Source organism: Lycorma delicatula, chromosome 7 (genome assembly GCF_047948215.1).
Source record: "Lycorma delicatula isolate Av1 chromosome 7, ASM4794821v1, whole genome shotgun sequence".
Classification (NCBI taxonomy): domain Eukaryota; kingdom Metazoa; phylum Arthropoda; class Insecta; order Hemiptera; family Fulgoridae; genus Lycorma; species Lycorma delicatula.
Genome location: NC_134461.1, coordinates 59,374,916 through 59,394,006, shown reverse-complemented (window position 1 = coordinate 59,394,006; position 19,091 = coordinate 59,374,916). Strand labels below are relative to the sequence as shown.

The following is a 19,091-nucleotide window of genomic DNA, read 5'->3' as shown; positions in this document are numbered from 1 at the left end:
TTAATTTTTTAACGTCAGTAATCTGGCACAACTTTAATTATCAAGAAGATTGAAAACCAAAATATATTAATAATTGTAATATTTTCCTTGATACTTACTACTCTAATCAGCGATATCCTATTTGATTGTGTTGAGCTGAAGATCTTATATGGATTTTTTGTTGACATAACAGGGAATAATACACAATATTTTGCTTATGAGTTTGGTTTGGTAATTGTTATGAACCAGGATATGATAAATCACCGTATTATTTCGACACCAAAAGTAAAACCAATATTAAAAACTGTCTTATTCACAGTGAGTTACGTGTCATAGGTTATAGGTTATCTCAATTTCACACCGATTTTAGATTGGGTAGAGTGTGACGTACGGAAACAGCACGAAAATTCGTAACATTTAAATCGACATAAATGTTACTTTCGTTAACTTTGTTTCGTTTACTTTTTCTACTAGGAGTGCTGAAAATTTTCGAATGCATTCGAGATTTTTTCGAGGGTTGAGATACCAATTTTTTATCATTGTCAACCTCTGTAATAAAGTATCAATCCTTTTTTGGAAGTTAGTCCATTTCGGATGTGAACAAAGTATATTAGATGTGTCCGAGGACGTTTCTTAAGGACCACTTGTATTTAAATTACACAGGTTGCAAAATCATCATCTTTAAATTGTAAGCATTGAACATCCAAATACCTTTTTATGAATATATAAAAGAAATTGCATAGCAAAAGTTTAAATTCTTACTAATACGACTACTATTTCTCGGTAATTACAATTCGAATAAAATTAAAGTTTGTAATGATTACGATTTCATAAGAAAAAAATTAACTTCAAAAGTTTTAAAGTATATTTTATTGTTAGAGTTTACAATATTTTTTTAATCTTTTTACCTTTTCAGAAATACTAACCGGTCAAGGAGTAGTGTCTAGGTAGGGGGAAAAATAACAAATATAATAAATGTTGGTGTTAAAAACTGTCTGTTTTTAGTTCAAAGAAAAATCTTATGTAGAAAATACATGATTTCATTGTACGTAGTGCGTTAATACACGCAAACATACGACATACGAATGTCGAATTACAAACTCACACGCGAGTTAATCACATTCTATCGATTTCATTTTTGTTTATCAATTATTTGCAGAAGTAGACACTTTTACAGTCTTGTTAATTGTCGTTTCATATTTTTCATCTCCACCCCCAAAATTTACTTTCCTGTAGTTTTGTTTTTACGTTTTTAAGAATTGATCTACACTAAAAATTAACTGCCACCCTTTCTCATCTCATCAATCTTAGGAAACTACCGGAATTCTTTTAACTTACATTGCTAGGTAATTTATTAATATCAAAATTTCTTCTTGAAAATGGACTTTTAGTTAGGAGTAAAATAATATGTTGTTTTTTTAGCAACTGGCGCAGTTTTTCATATTATACTTGTTATGTGGTAAATCATCTGGTATTCAAGCGGTACTAAATTAATTTTCTTTCTCTGGAACTAATGTTGTATCATTGTACAAAAAAAACACCGAGATGAACAAAATAATTGTTCTTTTACATGGCTAAGTATAGTCCGTTATTTAACAGACTTGGTATGATGATTTGCAGTAATTTATTTAAATGGGTGAATAAGAAGATGAGAAACCAATCACTTTTTAAGTCTTCTACTTACGCAGATACTACAGATTAGTTAATACGACAGATTAGCTCCTCTGTTTTAATTGACATTAAATTGTTTTGGTGTGACGTACATTTTATGATTGTCAAAACAACGAGATATCGTACTTTGATATTGATTCTATTTACCCTTCATTTAACAGTAACAATTTTTACAGTACAATTTTTCACAATATAAACTTAGGAAAACTTTTCAAAATAGCCCAGTTGCTTTCATTATTTTCCATTAAAATTGATCATTTATGATTAATGATTGATCAATGACCACCTTATCTACCAATAAGTTTTAGAGTGTGCTTTAACCGTTCACATACACGCGTGCATACACTGATAACTGCTGAATGGTGTTGAATACTAATTAAACAATTATTTATAAAATTAAATTGAATTATATCATTGTTCATTTAATCCCATAGCAATAGTCATTAAAATATTAAAAACACAATTAAAAACTTCAATATGAAGAGAGAAATCCCGTTTTTCTGTCTGAAAAAGGGAGAAATAATATATTATTATATAAAAAATAAAATGATTTTTATGTGGTAGTTCTTGCGTAGGACTTCATCCATGTCGTTCATTGTTCCTACTAAATCCTTTTTACTCTCAGCTAGAATTATTACATCATCAGCAAATCGTACCATCTTTATCTTTTCACCTTGCCCTGTTACTCCGGATCTAAATTGTTCTTTAAAATCAATAATTGCTAGTTCTATGCAAAGTTAGGGAACATCCTTGTCTAACTCCCTTACGGCTTCATTCTTATGTTCTTCAATTATTACTGTTGCTGTTTGGTTCCTGCAAATGTTAGCAATCGTTCTTCTACCTCTGTATTGGAACCCTAATTTTTTTTAAAATGCTGAACGTTTTATTCCAGTCTACGTTATCAAATGCATTTTCTAGGTCTATAAATGCCAAGTATGTTGGTTTGTTTTTCTTTCATCTTCCTTCTACTATTAATCTGAGCCCTAACATTGCTTGCCTTGTCCCTATACTATTCCTGAAACCAAATTGGTCTTCCCCTAACACTTCTTCCATTCTCCTCTCAATTCTTCTGTACTGAATTCTAGTATAGATTTTTGATGCATGGCTAGTTAAGCTCATTGTTCTATATATATAAATACATCTATCACACTATATTAAGAATGAAAGAAATATTTAAAATTACTTTTTTTTCTTTATTTGTTCAGGCAATATTGATAAGCGAATATGCAACAAACAAAGATCCGTGTTATCAATATTTTAAGCCAATAGGAGAAGGAATTTTTATTGCATCAGGTAAAATAAGTTTGAATTCATTCTTAATTTGTTTACGTTATTCTTATTGTACTTATGTTCTACATTTCTTTTTTAATTTACCTAGATTATTTTTTCCTAATAATTGTTGTTACTGTTACTGATATCTAAATTCTAATTCCTGTTACCAGGCTTAGATCATGAACAGTTCAGAAACGTTGACTAGCTTTGCTTCTCTTTTTTAGTAATGCCATGAGATTAACGTTAATTCATTTAAAGAAACTAACATTCCCTGTGTGTGTGTATATATATGTGTGTATATATATGTGTATATATATGTGTGTGTAAGTCACAATGAATGCTTTAATCAGGCAGACTGCTTACTCATACTATTAACAATCTTTTACACTTTTTTAACTTCTACTATATAACGAATCTTACCACCTACGTTTAGTTCTCGATTTATCCGCTAGATGCGTTGCGAACACTGAAGATTGGTCTAATATCAAGGTCAATCTTGTCTGCGTATTCAGTCGTACATTATTGTTGTTTATGTAACAATATTTTTCTGCACTACAGACTAATTTAAAAAACAATGTTTATTAATGCTGTCTGCTTTTATTACTAATTATTTCATATATAAAAGAAGTTAAAAAACTGACTTTAAAAATGTTGAAATTTTCCCACTTTTTAATAATGATTTTTATTTTGTACTGGCATATTTTTTATTTTTTATCTTTATATCAAGTCTACGTTAAATACCAATTTTCATTTTATTTTTTTTCATTTCTGTTTTGTTTCTTCGATTTATTTATATTATTCTACATTAAAATAAATCCTAACCTAACTGAAACTTATTTTTTCCTTGTAATATTTCCGTACTTAAAACTTCTGTTTGTTGTAATTCATATCCAACTTGAGCTACTGATACTATTTATTATTGAATTACTTTTTAAGTAATAAAAGCTGAATTATGCGAGAAATTTGTTTCCTGACGTATACTAAAATAATTACTTCATGATTACTTTAAATCTGTTTCTAAATGTTATTTAATGAAAAGGTAATTAAGTCTATCGAGTTTTAGGCAGCTATAACCTGTTATAAAAAATCGATAACGTTACAGTCAATGGATTTTGTAGTTCATGTGATACGGTAAATTATACTTTCATATTTGCCTTTGAATATGATGAACACTGAATCTATATATAAATATATATACATAATTTATAATAAAGATGCCTCTCGTATGTCCTTACAGAATGATGATTCCAGATGAGTTTTCAGTTAAGATTTATTATTTCAGAAATCTTATAAATCTATGATTTGTTAATATTTTGATAAAAAAAAATTGAAAAATGAAACTATTCTTACATTAAATATAATCATACTTAGTTTACAGCTGATACATTTGATACACGTCGACAAAAATCTGAAAACGGTAGGACGAAAGCTTGTTTTATCGGCTGCATTTGTGAGAAATTCAAGATAATATATACGTATTAAAAATGCAAAATATAATTTGTGTTCAGTAGGACATTATTATATTTAGGTGCAAACCAAATTGGACAGGTCTAATAGATTTTTTTTTTTACATTAATACCTGAGATAGGAACCATATCTTTTATTTTAATTCAAACAAGGTTAATGAAAAAGTTAAAAATCTCCTAAGGACCATTACTGGCTTTATTGATTTGCGTGTGTATTGAAAATGTTTTTACCAAAAGATGTTGCTCTTCGGAAATTCGTTAATATTAATATTATATTCGTAAAATATAATGTATAATTCTTGATAAAATTAAATATTAATTTAATTTTGTTCTTATACTATGCATACCAAACGCGAATCGCACTTAGCCCATAGAATTATCCAAAAAATGAAGTTACATTTTTATTTTTTTCATCTGATTTTTTATCAGTGAATATTACACACCATATGAATTGGAATTTAATTACTATTAGTAGTAATAAAGTTGTACTATTAGCTTTAAAAGACCTGCATTTTGATTCATGTTGGAACAGCTATGATGCAAAAGAAAAATTTGATAACGAGTTTATTTTTTCATTTTCAAAAGCATGTATGAAAAATAATTTTTTCTATTAAGGTGATTCATTAAGTGATTGTTTATAAATTTTTCCCAAAAAATGTTTTAATAATTTTAAAAAAAGATTCCTGCTTTATAAAAAATTTAACTAATTAAGTGATGAGTTTTACAATATATTTTTCATTATGTTATAAATCTAATCTGAAATGTTACTTGAATTAAAATAATTTTATTTGTATATTGGTTACGGTAATACATACTATTTTTTATGAAAAAATCTTTTATTAAACCATTTATGAAAAAATATATGAATGAGCAAATAAATATGAAAGTAAGGAATACGAGTAGAAATATAAGTAAATATGAAACAAAAATTATGTCTTTATCTCATAATTCAACTCTTATTCTAATTTTAATTATTTTATTAAACAAATATTATCTCATTATATTTCTAATGTAATTATCATTAGAATAGCTATTTTTTTTTTAATAATACTGATTTTTTTTCTATCCCTGTCAATCTGTTACGATAGTTCCGCTGTACCTACAAATACCGGCTCTAGTGTTTTATCAACACCGAAAATTATTATTTTTTTATTTATATCTTTATTAATCTTTTTTATAGGAGAAAATTGGAAACAGTTACGTAAGATGGTTAATCCCACCTTCAATCAGAAAATACTAGAAAGTTTTACAAAATGTTTTAATGAAGAAAGTAAAATTCTTGTTAATGTATTGGAAGAGAAAATTGATGCACCTCCATTTGATATACACGAATATGTCGCAAGAACGACCCTGGATATTCTTTGTGGTAATTGAAAAATAAAAATTATTAAATCACATTAATATAACTTACACAACTTGCATTAAGGTATTTATCACTAAAAAAAATTGCCACCTGTACCATAAAAATTGCCAATCATTCTGTTCCTATTTATGCCTTTTTTGCTTTGTATTTTGTTCTAAATCACTTTTTATTTAAAGAGATTTCGTTAAATATTTAATTTAAATCGATTTTCGTCAGGATATTCTTTGAATATTAATTTATTCAGTAAACTTTTAGCTACAAAATTAATTGATTAATATTAGGTGTCTGTTGAAAAGTGGAAGGTTGTGTTAAAAATAGTGCTTCTGCGTTATAGTGTGTTGCTGCTAGTGTGTGTGTTGGTTGTCTGCTTCGTTTCCGGCGTACCTGTGTCCCTGACCATATCAGGTCGGCAACATCCCGTTAGGTTGTCTACCAAGGCCGTAAGCCACATGTCACTCTGATATTGTCAATAATCGGATAAGTTTTAAATCTTGGTTTAAAAACTAATTTGATTTAATACTAGTTAATATATTAGTGAATATATTGAACTTTTACAGGTAATTTTATTCCTAATTCTTAGATTAATTTAATTTAATTAATTTATAAATATTAATATTATATTTATAAAATATAATAAATTTGTTATTAAATTAATATTACTTAATTTAACATAATATAACAAATTCATTCAATTTGTTAATTGTTCATTTTTTTCTTAATTTATTTAATTAATTAAGCTATTAAATTGGACTTTATGTAAATCAAATAAAATATAATAAATAATTTCAATATATTATATTAAATTGCTTCTAGTTTTAACCTATTTACTTTTTATTTTAAAAAGTAAAAAAGATGGAAAGACAGACTTGCCATCAAAGTCAAAAATAATATAATAACTTAATATTAAGTTAAATTTTAATACTAATTTTAGCACTCTTCTTAATACTAATTTTAGTACTCTTCAGACGATTCTTTCTTAATGGAAACCTATTTAATCCAAACCCGTCCATCTCACTCCCGTTCATCTTCACCGGAGTTTTCTGATGAGGGAGAGGAATTTATTGGTTTGTTTGGCATTTCTGCCGCCACCACCCCATTCGGTCGCCCTAAAGCATAAGACCGAATGTCTGTGCCACAAACGGCTACTGAGCCACTAAACTAGCTCCTAGAGCTGACCTAAAATCGTAGGGGGAATAAACGTGGTACCATACACCACTCGCTTCCGTGTATCACCGCCCACTTTTCATATATCATATATATGTATATTATTATTATGAATTCAGAAGTGTAGAATAAGCGATCGAGAGACTCCAAAGGCAATTGGGATCTAGTAGAGACGTGGCTCGATTATGTGGAGAATCGAGGTCAACGGTGAGAAATCTGTGGTAGTGATGTTCACATACAAGACAAGTGCTCCAGCCAGGCAACTGGAAATCCCAGTAGAGAAAATTTCCTTTGGGAAAACAGTCAAGTACTTGGGAGTAGTCCTGGATAAACGGCTTACCTTACGAGAACATGTTAAATATGTGACCCAAAGTGCAAAGGTCAATAGGGTCTCACTATACTCTACTGAACATTGCCAGCCCATATCCACTGGCGACAAAACTGCTCATTTTTCGGCTATACGTCTTGCCGACTCTAACATACGCTTACCCGGCATAGGGAGCCTTGTTGAACTCCACGCTTCAAAAGAAATTAGAAGCCGTCCAAAACATAGCGATGCGAACGATATTTGGAGCACCGTGGTGCGTCAGAAACGCCGTACTTCACACCGTATCAGAGGTGGGGGCGGCGCAAGCACGCAGACTGTTCGAAGATCGGCCGTGTCGAAACACGGCCATCTGCGGAACATCTGCCGTGAGGTCCCTACTCCACAGGGTATAGGAAAACGGCCTCATGCCGTATTAGATGAACCACCGTGAAGAGGCGGTACGGGAGTCAAAAAATGACACACCAGGTTCAAGAGCCTCTATATCGCGTAACCTATAAATGGAAATTTCGCGAAAATTCCGATTGCGGAAGTGACCGTTTTCACAATTAAATTTTCTTAACACTATTAAAAACCTAGACAACACCCCCCACCAACCAACTAAGAGACCACAATTTAATTCAGTCAGCACATGCGACTCCCTCCGGAGAAGGGGTAGGCATATACCAGCTAGTCCATAAGGTACTAGTAGCTAAGGGACTTCAGCGGACGGACTGAGGGGGAATCACACTGGGTGTACTAGGCTCAAAAGCTTAGTGTCCCACGGTCAGACCCAGTAAATAAATTTCACGCTGGTCCATTCGGATAGGAACACAAATTACCAAATCCGTCCATATAAAACTTAAAATTTATAACCGCCATTAAACAACCCATGAAACCCGCCCGATAATAGCAAGATACAGCAACAAGGGACATTGTCCAGGCTCTGCGATCTGTAAGAAACTCCCGCCATTCTTGCGTTCCGTTCCGTTAATATTAATATTTATTTTACATAATACTTTCGAATCGTTTTACGTAATTTTAATAATTGGAATTCTTTAAAAAATAATATGCAGAAAAAATGAACTATGTTTATTAATATAATTTAATTAATAAGTAATTTTAGAAAAATGAAACAGGTTTTTATTTTTCAACCAGTCCAAAACACGAAGAAAACTTCCATCGCTCGTTCAGCGTTACAGAAAAGTAGAAGGATCTATCAAATAAATGAACCAGAAAATGGATAGGTAGTTAGACCCAGTATATTATTTATTTTAATCTTTCAACATACTAAACTCTTTTAATACCAATACCTCCTAAAATAATTTAACGGAAGATATTTTCTAAACTATTTTTTTTTTAAATCAGAAAAACCAGTCATTATCATTCCGATATTAGTGATCTTTCTTAGGTAAATGAGTCATCAGTGACTCACAAATATTATGAACAACGCACATAAAAATGTATCATAAAAGATGTATAATTAGAATAAAAATCTATTTTGATTAAATATAAATTTTCATCATAAACACCTAAAATTTGCAACTTCTGCGTATTAAGCATCATCAAGAAATTATCTCAATACTGCAATTGCTTTAAAAAATGATTGAAATTACTGTGTGATGTACAAGCTTCATATCAGTATCTCTCTTTATTCTGTTTAACCTCCGGATCCACCATAAGGTATTCCTTCATAGTATGGAATACTCTGGAATGGTCGACCTGACACCATTCCTGAGATGTGTAGTTAATTGAACCCCAATCACCAAACAACACCGGTATCCGCGACCTAATATTAAAATATCAATATCTAGATTTAACAGTCAATTATTTACTATTAAAAAGTCTTAAGTTTTATTGTGTTACTTTGTTTTAGTAAAAGAAAATTATTTTTTGGATTATTCATTCACAGTACCAGCAGAGATATTATATTAAAAACTATATTGTCTGCTAATGATTCCACATTTAAAACATTAAAATTAAAAAAAAATTTGCTAAATTACGTATAGTTTTACTTTTCACATCCAGGTACCCAAATGAACATCAAGACTTCTGAGCAGATACATAACACTTCAGATTTTGCAAAATATCTATTGCCGTAAGTAATGCAGTTAATTTATTTGGATTTAAGAAATATTATTAAAATTATAGAAATAATAATTTAACACTTAAAACTTCTTAAATGAAGTATACTTCGACGTGCACACTAAAACCAGTACCTCCACACACGCTAATAGTTTATTTAAATATATATATATATATATATATATGTGTGTGTGTGTGTGTGTGTGTGTGTGTGTGTGTGTGTGTGTGTGTGTGTGTGTGTGTGTGTGTGTGTGTGTGTGTGTGTGTGTGTGTGTGTGTGTGTGTGTGTGTGTGTGTGATTTAGATGATTCTATGATGTAAAAACATTAAGATAACGAAATACTACTAAAAATAGTTTTAAGATAAAAAGACACTCATCTTAAAAATTATTGTAATCCGCAATTTAATTGAAACATAAAAGTTTTAAGTAAAATTTTTTAACAAGAAAACTGTTCAGCAGTACACTCACAACACACACTATTATTAAAAAAAAAGCTTCTGCTCTACATATTTATGTGGGTTGAAGCGTAGCTCATCTAAGACAGGGGGGTAGCTTGCAGGCCTAGATTGCCCTACCTCGCCGGTACGCATGAGGGGGGATCGGAGTATTACTGACGACGGCCTGTGGGACCCTCAAGGTTTGAGTTACTGACGCAGAACGATGGACAGGGAAGAAGTACGTCCGGAGCTGTGTAGTATAGGGTTAGAGGATAGCGTCCATTGGGAGACGAGAAAAGGGAACAGTCTCTCTTCCACGACACCAGGGAGCAACTTATGTTATGTCTGATGGCGGTTCCGGTTGCTCCTGGAGTGTTTAAAAAACAGAAGAAAAAAAATCAATAAGTTCTACATAGTAATAGGTAAAAGTAATACATAAATAAAAGTAGAATACATTTATTTAATAAAACATAACAGAAAAGAAGATAAAGTTGTATAACAACTTTATACAGCGACTCAAAAAATAAGAAAAATATGCAATTTTAATCATAAATAAATAACAGGTTCTAGTTGTATATTTCTAACTCATCTAGTCATACGAGGATTGAATTTTTATTTATTAGGTTTCTCAGGAAAACTCAATCAAATAACTTTACTAGAATCTTCACATTCTGATCGTACTAAAACGAAATTTCTAATTTTTCCTTACTTTAAAAAGGGAATTTCCTAAATGAATTTAGAAATGATAGTTTCTTATTTGTTCTTTCGTTATCCAGAATTGAATCTTTAATCAAATTAAAAATTTGATTAAAGATTTACTAACGAAAGGAAGGGTTTATAGCACTGAATCGTAATAAATGATAAATGAGATATTAGGTAATGTAAGTGTATGAAATTATTTTCTTAAAAATTTAGAAATAATAGAAGAATCATTAGTATATATTACTTACTTTTCCAGTTTGTGTAGTTAATTAATATTAGGGATTTGTTTGAACTCATTTATAAATTAGTGAACTAAAAATTTATTTTTTAAAGAATAACATTATTATGAAATAATTAAATCTCATTTCAGGTCATTGCATATCATTAAAGAAAGATTCTTTAAAATATATCTTCAACCAGATATTCTATATCGTATGACAGAACGTTCAAAACAGTGCAAGAAATATGTTCAACATTTGCATAAATTCGTGAAAAAGGTATTCATAATCTTATAACATTAAAAATACTGAAAAAAAAATGCTTTCTTATAATCCAATTCCGAAGATATCTCGTTCTTTAAATAATCATAGTTATCCTAAATAAACACTCAATTTTCGCTAGATATTTTACTTAATATTTTTTTTTACATTTAATTATCAAACGCATATATACAAAATTTTCACTTAGAAAATTTATTACAATAATAAATACATATATATATATATATATATATATGTGTGTATATGTATATATTGTGTTGTTAAAATGTTTGAAAATTATCTTACGGTTGCGATTTTCTTTTTAGATAATTCAGCAACGTAAATTGGCACGGAAAGAAGAATGTGTCAAGTTGGATTCCATTATTGGTAAATTCTGTAAAATAATTTATTACGCATGCTAGAACTGTTACAAAATCTACAAAAAAAATAAGTACATTCGAATTTTAGGTCTGACTTTCTATAACATATATTAAGCTGGAATATATCTTTTTTCTAATTATTTAATAGGAAAATACAACGATTACTTGCTTAGAGGAAGTTATAGTAGATTCTCTGATAAACCAGTAATGTAAAAAAAATTATGTTAATATTACTATATAACTTTGAAGGAAGTTGAAGATTTTGAGAAGGGTAAATATTGTTGAAAAACCTTTACTTTTTTCTCAATAAATAAATTGTTTCTTTAATATTTGGTGAAGGTTTTTTAATACTTATTTTTCCCTTCACCAAACTATTTTCTTATGCTACAAATCATATTTTGGTACTTTATAAATCATGTTCACAGTTTATAGTTTTTGTGTACTAAAATTTTACTTATAAGTAGTTTTTTTAATAATTAACTTTATTTTTGTAATCTTTTTTCAGTTGAAGAAAAGAAAAAAGTTTTTCTTGATGCAATTCTAGATCACTTCAAAGACCTATCTGATGATCAGTTAGTTATTAAAATTGTAGATATGTTTATTGCTGTAAGTACAAAATATTTAATAGTTATCTTAAATGCAAAGATTTTACACAATTATAAGTTAGCAAATCTGGTGATAACAATAATAACTAATTATTATTCTAATATATTCATAATATAACGACGGTAATGAAAAATTCCAAAGAAGAATGTTACACTATATATGATATCCCAGAAAGTATTATGACAAACGGCAAGACCTGTTTCTTTTACGTTAAGTCGTTAAGTCAAAATAAAATTTGGCGTTCTTTCCAATATTTCAATATTTTATTATAAATAGGGCGTAATAATATTAAGGGATCTGGCAATAAAATATTAATCCCCAATGTCCTTAGAATCTAAAATTGATGGTTTATATATCATCAGACCTGACGATTGGTGCATATATATGTAGTGATAAATCATTTTCCTAATAAAAAATCTTATGAAAAGCTAAAGTACTGTCCTTAATCTATGTTTTTAAAACTTCAGATTTGTAAAACATTATTTCAGGGAACCGACACGACAGCAATTGCAATAAGTTACACTTTGATGATTCTGGGAATACACAAAGATATTCAAGAAATGGTGTACAAAGAAATAGTAGATGCGATAGGTGAAAATAATGAAGATATAACGTACACTGATCATCATAAATTACGATATTTGGAAATGGTTCTTAAAGAGGTTTTGCGCCATTATACAATTCCATTTGTTGTTCGTAGACTTGAAAAAGATACTTATATAGATGGTGAGTTTTAGTATGTATTCTATTTACATATTGCACTTTAACATAACACTTGAATGCGACATTTCACGTGTGCGTAGATATAAGCGTAATTGTATTCATCGTAATTAAAAAATATTCAATTGACCTGGTTTCTTATTCTCAAGGGTTACGGTCTAAGTGATATGTTCATGTAGATTTTTATTTAGTTATTTGATTTCTTTAGTTGTGAAGAATAATTTCAAAAATAATATTTACATTTACCAAAAAAAGAAAAAAGAAATAATTAACTTATTGTTGTTTACACTTTATAAAAAGAATTTTTGAGTTCTCATTTTTTAGTATTGCGCGAGCATAAAAAGGAAAAAAACAGTAAATAATCACAATTGAGCGGTCTTTGATAACTTAAAAGCAACATTTAAATTCTTTCTATAAAATAATAATAATTATAATAATGAAAACGTTTTGGGCAAAACATGTTTTGGAAAAAATACGGTATATGCTTTTGTGTAAACGAAAATTAATGGATTTGTAGAATTGACCTTGCTTTATTAAAAACTTATGCTTTATAAAAAATACCCACGAAAATCTACCAAGCATTTTTTTTTTTTTTAATTAAACTTCACCTCTCTATAAAGAAATGTACAACATTGAATTTATCAATTATTAATAAAAAAAGGCATTTTAGTAATATATGAGGATGGAATAAAGAATTTCATTTAGAATAATCGGTATTACTAAATCTGTTCGATTACACAAATTCATAAATCCAGGAGGTAATATGAAAGTATTTTTTCCAATCATTGTTGAGTAAATTGGATTTTTAATTATTTCCTATTATTTTTCTAAGAGCCGCATTAAGGTCATTCATTTTTTAATTCTAACCTGTGAATAGTTTAAAAATAATATGGTTATTATTAATTTATTTTTTTACACGCTCCTGTGTAAAGTAGACAAATTTTCTTTAATTCTGTCCGAATTCCATTCCCTTTACAGAATATTCTTTTTGATTTTAAATTGAGAACTTCGTTTTATTCTTTAGTTTCCTTAGGTTATATTAAACAAAAAAAAATTTACATAAGCTTTCTTAAGTAATTGACATTATCTTCAATTTTTTTATCGCGGATTATTTAAACGTAAATATAATTACTGTTAGGAATTCATGCTTACATATGTCTACATTCTATCTTTTTTATTGTTGACTAATGCTTTATAAAATGATTTTCAATTAGCATTCAATAGACATATCTACTCACTCTTTGTGAATATAAATATAAATCTTCTATATATTTTGAGGTATAAGATGTACAAAAATACCAATCATTTAAACTGGTGTTTCCTTATATATTTTTACATACGATTTTATTTATAGATCTACGTATAAAATCTTGTGACATAAAAATTTCCAAAACTGCTGGGTCAATTTCAGTGAAATTTAGGTGTGCTGTAGAAGTGTATCTGAAGATGTGCATGTGAAAATTTGATGAAGATTGTATTAAATACAATATTAAACTAAACTAACAAAATATTAAAATTAAATTAAATTATAGTCGGCTCTCTTGCGCAGAATTAGGCAAGAATTGTTTTATCTTGGCCGCTACATAAAAAATATTCGTGTAGTTGGTTCAGAATTACTTTTTTATCTCCCTTTCATTGTGTTGAAAACTGATAGAATATAGAAGGAATTTCATGTTGGAGCTGCGTTTATTACGTCTTATAATATCATAATTACAGTTTATTTATTTTTTTTTTTTAAGTAGCGCGACGTAAAATTAATGTTGTAAATTAACAATTTTTATTATTTTCATTCAAATACGCTAATACTTATTAATTAAATATTACTTGATATATTAGAATTAATTGAATTTTTTTACGGTTTTCTCATTTGTGTTAATGTTAAAAAATTTATGATTGAGGCTTACTGCATTCATTCCTTTTAAGAAAAAATACAATCTTCTTTCCATTGATGCTTTCTCACCATAAATTTTTTATTGTGTTTCATTTTGTCCTTTTAATGTACTTTTAATTTTCTTTTTGTCTATTTTTTAACACCACAACACAAATTTTTCAATAATTGACTTATCACTTTCCATGATTCAAATTTTATTATTTTTAGAATATTTTGTTCTTTTTAATGTTTTTGTATTTAGAATGCAAAAGTATAGGTAAGTTAAGTAGAATTTTAACAATTTTATTATTTTGCAATATGATAAAGAAAATATTTTTACTCAGAAGAAAAGATTAGATTAGATTTTTCGGTTTCTATCTGGAAGACAAACACACTTTTTTTTTTATTTGTTTAAACTGCCCAATAATTACTTAATAAGAAGAGCATGCAACAGTTTTGATGGTTTCCTCACAGGTAAAAAGTAGTCTACTTGATATTTTAATAACAAGTTGTGGAGTTGATTTCAGGAAAAACATCGTAAAATGTTTTTACGATGCAAAAAAAAATTGGCTCAGCCAGCAGATGCGACACAATACAGCTTATTGAATCCTGATTTACTCTATTCAGATAGTATTATTTACATTTCGATGAAATGGGCTAAAAGGCCGTTGTTGGACATTCGTTCATTCTGCATGCCAAGATAAAAACATTATTCCTGCATTAAATACATAATTTACGTGTAATTTTGTTATTGCAAAAGAAGAATACTAGAAAATATGAAGCGATTATTAAAATAATTATTCTCCCATACTTGTGAGTTGTGTAAATAAAGACTGAAATATTATAACCCTAATACATTTCCTTTTGTTAAAACTTAGCTGTTATTTTTTTCATTTTTACTAAGAACAGCTGAATGAATTTACAGTTTATTGTTTTAGATAATATTCAACTTCCAGCTGGGACATCAGCAATTATTTGTATTTACGGAGTACATAGAGATCGTAGATTTTGGAAACATCCAGACGATTTCTACCCTGAACACTTTCTACCAGAAGAAGTTGAGAAAAGACCGAAGTACAGTTATATTCCGTTCAGCATGGGTCCTAGAAATTGTCCCGGTAATTATAAAAGTATATTTAACTGTTAGTAATATTATATTCGATTTTATTTTACTTGTCGTTTGCGACATCAGATAAGCTAATCAGTAGAATAGAATTTTTCTTGATATATCTATTGGACGGAAGAATGTACGATTTTTGTTTTGCGTATTTCATTAATCACTTCAAAGAGGAAATTTTTAATAAAATATTTACAAATATTTTATAACAATACGCAAGGCAACTAGAAATGACCGTATATATTTTCATTATATTTTTAATATATATATATATGTCGGAGAGGCGAGGAGATCTGTCAGGGATTCAACGTTTTGTACTTCACTCATTCCCACCATTACAAGTGGAGAATATATAAGATTACAATAAAGTTCAATTAATAAAAATGAGTAGATAACTCGTACAATGAAATAATTACAAATGATAATTATCACTTATCAATAACTCAGTAGCACACGAATTACAATATAAGATTAATTCAATTTAGAATTCAAATAATATTAAAACAACTTAGCGATAGACCGAGGCTCAGGGAAAATAACGAATTCGCGACCACCAGGACGTCTGTTCGATCTGGGTTCCAAAGCAAGACTACCCTTTCACCATATTCTCAAATAATATACCTACTGCATATTTCCTTTTCCTTATTAATTTTATGATACCCCTATCGTCCTGGGATCCCGACTACGTTGACAACCATGTGCCTACCTAGGCCTAAGCCTACCGCAATAAAACAATTTAAACCTTATTTTACAAAATATTACAAGTAATAGTACATTTCTTAAAACTACTAAAAATACCGATATTCTAAAGAATATTCTCATCGTTTTGTCGGAAGATACTCCACTGTACTTTATTCTCCGACATATATATATATATATATATATATATATATATATATATTTAAATCACCACTGTTCTAATTTCTGATAGATTTTGACGCGATCATGTGTAAGTGTTCAGAAATAACGAATGACCCTGCAAGAGTAGTAAATTACGTTAGAAAACTAATCATTTGGTGAAATTAAGAATAGCGTTCTTTTTTAAAATCTGTAGGGTTCAATACTACACTAATGTTTAAAACCTGTTAAAAAATTGAACAATAAAGTTCAATTTCAATTTAGGACTCCACGTACTCTTTCCTGTTTAGAGACATCACAAATTTTGTACATAAGGGTTTATTAATACATATTACCATATGAAATATGTAATTTATACCACAAATATGTTTATAAAATCAATGATATAAAATAATAACTGCCTTCTAGAGTAATTTCTTAAACAAAAATTACTAAAAGAAACTAAAAGAACATATATATTAGTAATATCTTCTTAAATATAATTTGAAGCTCATATCAGCAATGATAATGAAATGAATTTCAAAGAGGATCTATGTTATATAAACAAGAACTTATTCGGTATTATTAAACATACTCACCAGGTTGGTCCAGTGGTGAACTCGTCATCGCAAATTAGATGATTTCGAAGTGAGAGTTCTAAGGTTCAAATTCTAGCAAAGATAGTACTTTTATAAAATTTGAATATTTGATCGTGGATACTGGTGTTCTATGGTGGTTGCGTTTCAATTAAGCACACATCTGTGGAGTGGTCGACCTGAAACTGTACAAGTCTACACTTCATTTACCTTCTTACATATCATCCTCATTCATCCTCTAATAACTACGGTAATTCCGGAGACTAAACAGAAAAAGAAAAAAGGTACCTATTCAGTTTAATAATAACTGAATAGGTACTCCGTGTATTAATACCGAAATTAAACTGTCTCGCTCTCTCTCGCTCTATCCATATATATATATGTGTGTATTTTTAATGATTTTTTAAATAAATATTATTTTAATTTGTATTAAAATATTTAATATATTGTATATATCTCCGTCGTTAAGAATTCTATGAATGTGGATTAGAAATATTATATTATGTACTTCTTTTTTTATAAAAAGTTAGAGGCAAACGTTTGAAAACGTGAAGCAATATCCGCCAACTTACTTAATTTGGTTATAGAAAGAGTTGTGAAGAAATGAGAGGTGCAGTAAAAGAAGTTTATTGTTATCGTATTTAAAATATTTGGAATTTACAGTATTTTTGTTTAGAATTCGGACGAAAATATACTTACCGTACAACTTCTTAATTCATTTGCCTGTATGTATTTTTACCCTTTCACACTTCCAGATTTTTTCACTGATTTATTTTGGCACACATATTATTTTCATCTTGTGCTTTATTATACTGCTTATGTTAGGTACCCCGCGTAGTACTTACAAAAATAGGAGATTTAAATCATATGCATGCTAGTGAATACAATATTTGGTATTAAACTCCATTTTGTTTCATAATCAAATATTGAACTTTCGTTAACAAAGAAAAGGATTTGAAAGATACATGATAGAATTCAGGACATTTATCAGTTGGATCGTAGAGTGTGAAAACATCAAAGGATAGGAAAATACGCAAAACGTATATGAAAGCTCAAACGTGTATAGATTAACACATGTTGCTACCACTTTAAGAAAACTAGTGAAATGTCAAAATAAATTGCTTTTCATTTTTTTTGAGATTAAATCTGGATAATATTAATCATCGGAATGACGTATATCAGATCAAGAGACTTAAGATGAATAACCTAGGAAGCCGAACAACTTCAACATTTTTTCAATCATTAAATGTAAGTATGAAGATAATAATTCTGTAGATTAAAAAGGTGTGATGAAATTAATTTTGTTTCAGGATATACGTTTGCGATGATGTCAATGAAAATTGTAATTGCAACTGTAATAAAAAACTACAAAATTCATTCAGATGTCGATTTGAAAAAACTACAATTCAACAATACTTTAATGATGGACTCTAAAAACGGTTACCCTGTTCAGATTTCAAGGAGATAGAAGACCTTTTTATACTTCGTAACCAGGACTATATCAGTACCAGTTTACTAAGACAATACGTATTGATCAATAAAATTTTAAATGGAAGAAAACAGAGTAATGTTTACAAATATTTGTATAAAATACTGACTTATTTATTTTAGTATGTATGTTTCTTTGCAGTTAACCATACGTTAATAACATTTTTCATCAGCTGTTATAATTTTGAACATTATTAAATTAAAATATACGTTAAATATACAACCTTCATTGTTATAAAATCACTTATACAGCACTCATTACCACCCGGTAACAGGGAATATTGTTAAATCGCCTTCCATTCTTAACTACATTTGCACAAAATACGTTATTGGCATAAAAAATATCTCAAATTAAAAAACAACACTTCAGAGCCTAATTTACAATACCCATCACAACGTAAATTTTAAATTATACATACAGCCTTCTAAAGACAATTAATATTTTACTGTTAAAACCGAATATACACGGTTAATATACATGTGTTTATATACACTTTTAACACATGTATATCACTTTAACACATATATAAGCCAATAATTTTTAAAAGACTGCT

At 28.8% G+C, this 19,091-nt stretch overlaps 1 protein-coding gene across 2 annotated transcripts in view; it reads left to right on the top strand.

Moving 5' to 3' along the window:
- LOC142327538 (cytochrome P450 4C1-like) overlaps positions 1-18,718 on the top strand; it is a 29,995-nt gene extending 11,277 nt beyond the window's left edge. For both annotated transcript variants that reach the window (XM_075370680.1, XM_075370681.1), the window contains 9 exons: positions 2,856-2,943; positions 5,569-5,754; positions 9,248-9,317; positions 10,815-10,941; positions 11,250-11,310; positions 11,809-11,909; positions 12,398-12,635; positions 15,438-15,617; positions 18,360-18,718. In XM_075370680.1, coding sequence (XP_075226795.1) covers positions 2,856-2,943; positions 5,569-5,754; positions 9,248-9,317; positions 10,815-10,941; positions 11,250-11,310; positions 11,809-11,909; positions 12,398-12,635; positions 15,438-15,617; positions 18,360-18,517 — 1,209 coding nt within the window. In that variant the 3' untranslated portion in view covers positions 18,518-18,718. The remainder of the gene's footprint in view (positions 1-2,855; positions 2,944-5,568; positions 5,755-9,247; positions 9,318-10,814; positions 10,942-11,249; positions 11,311-11,808; positions 11,910-12,397; positions 12,636-15,437; positions 15,618-18,359) is intronic.
- Positions 18,719-19,091: the final 373 nt, after the last annotated feature.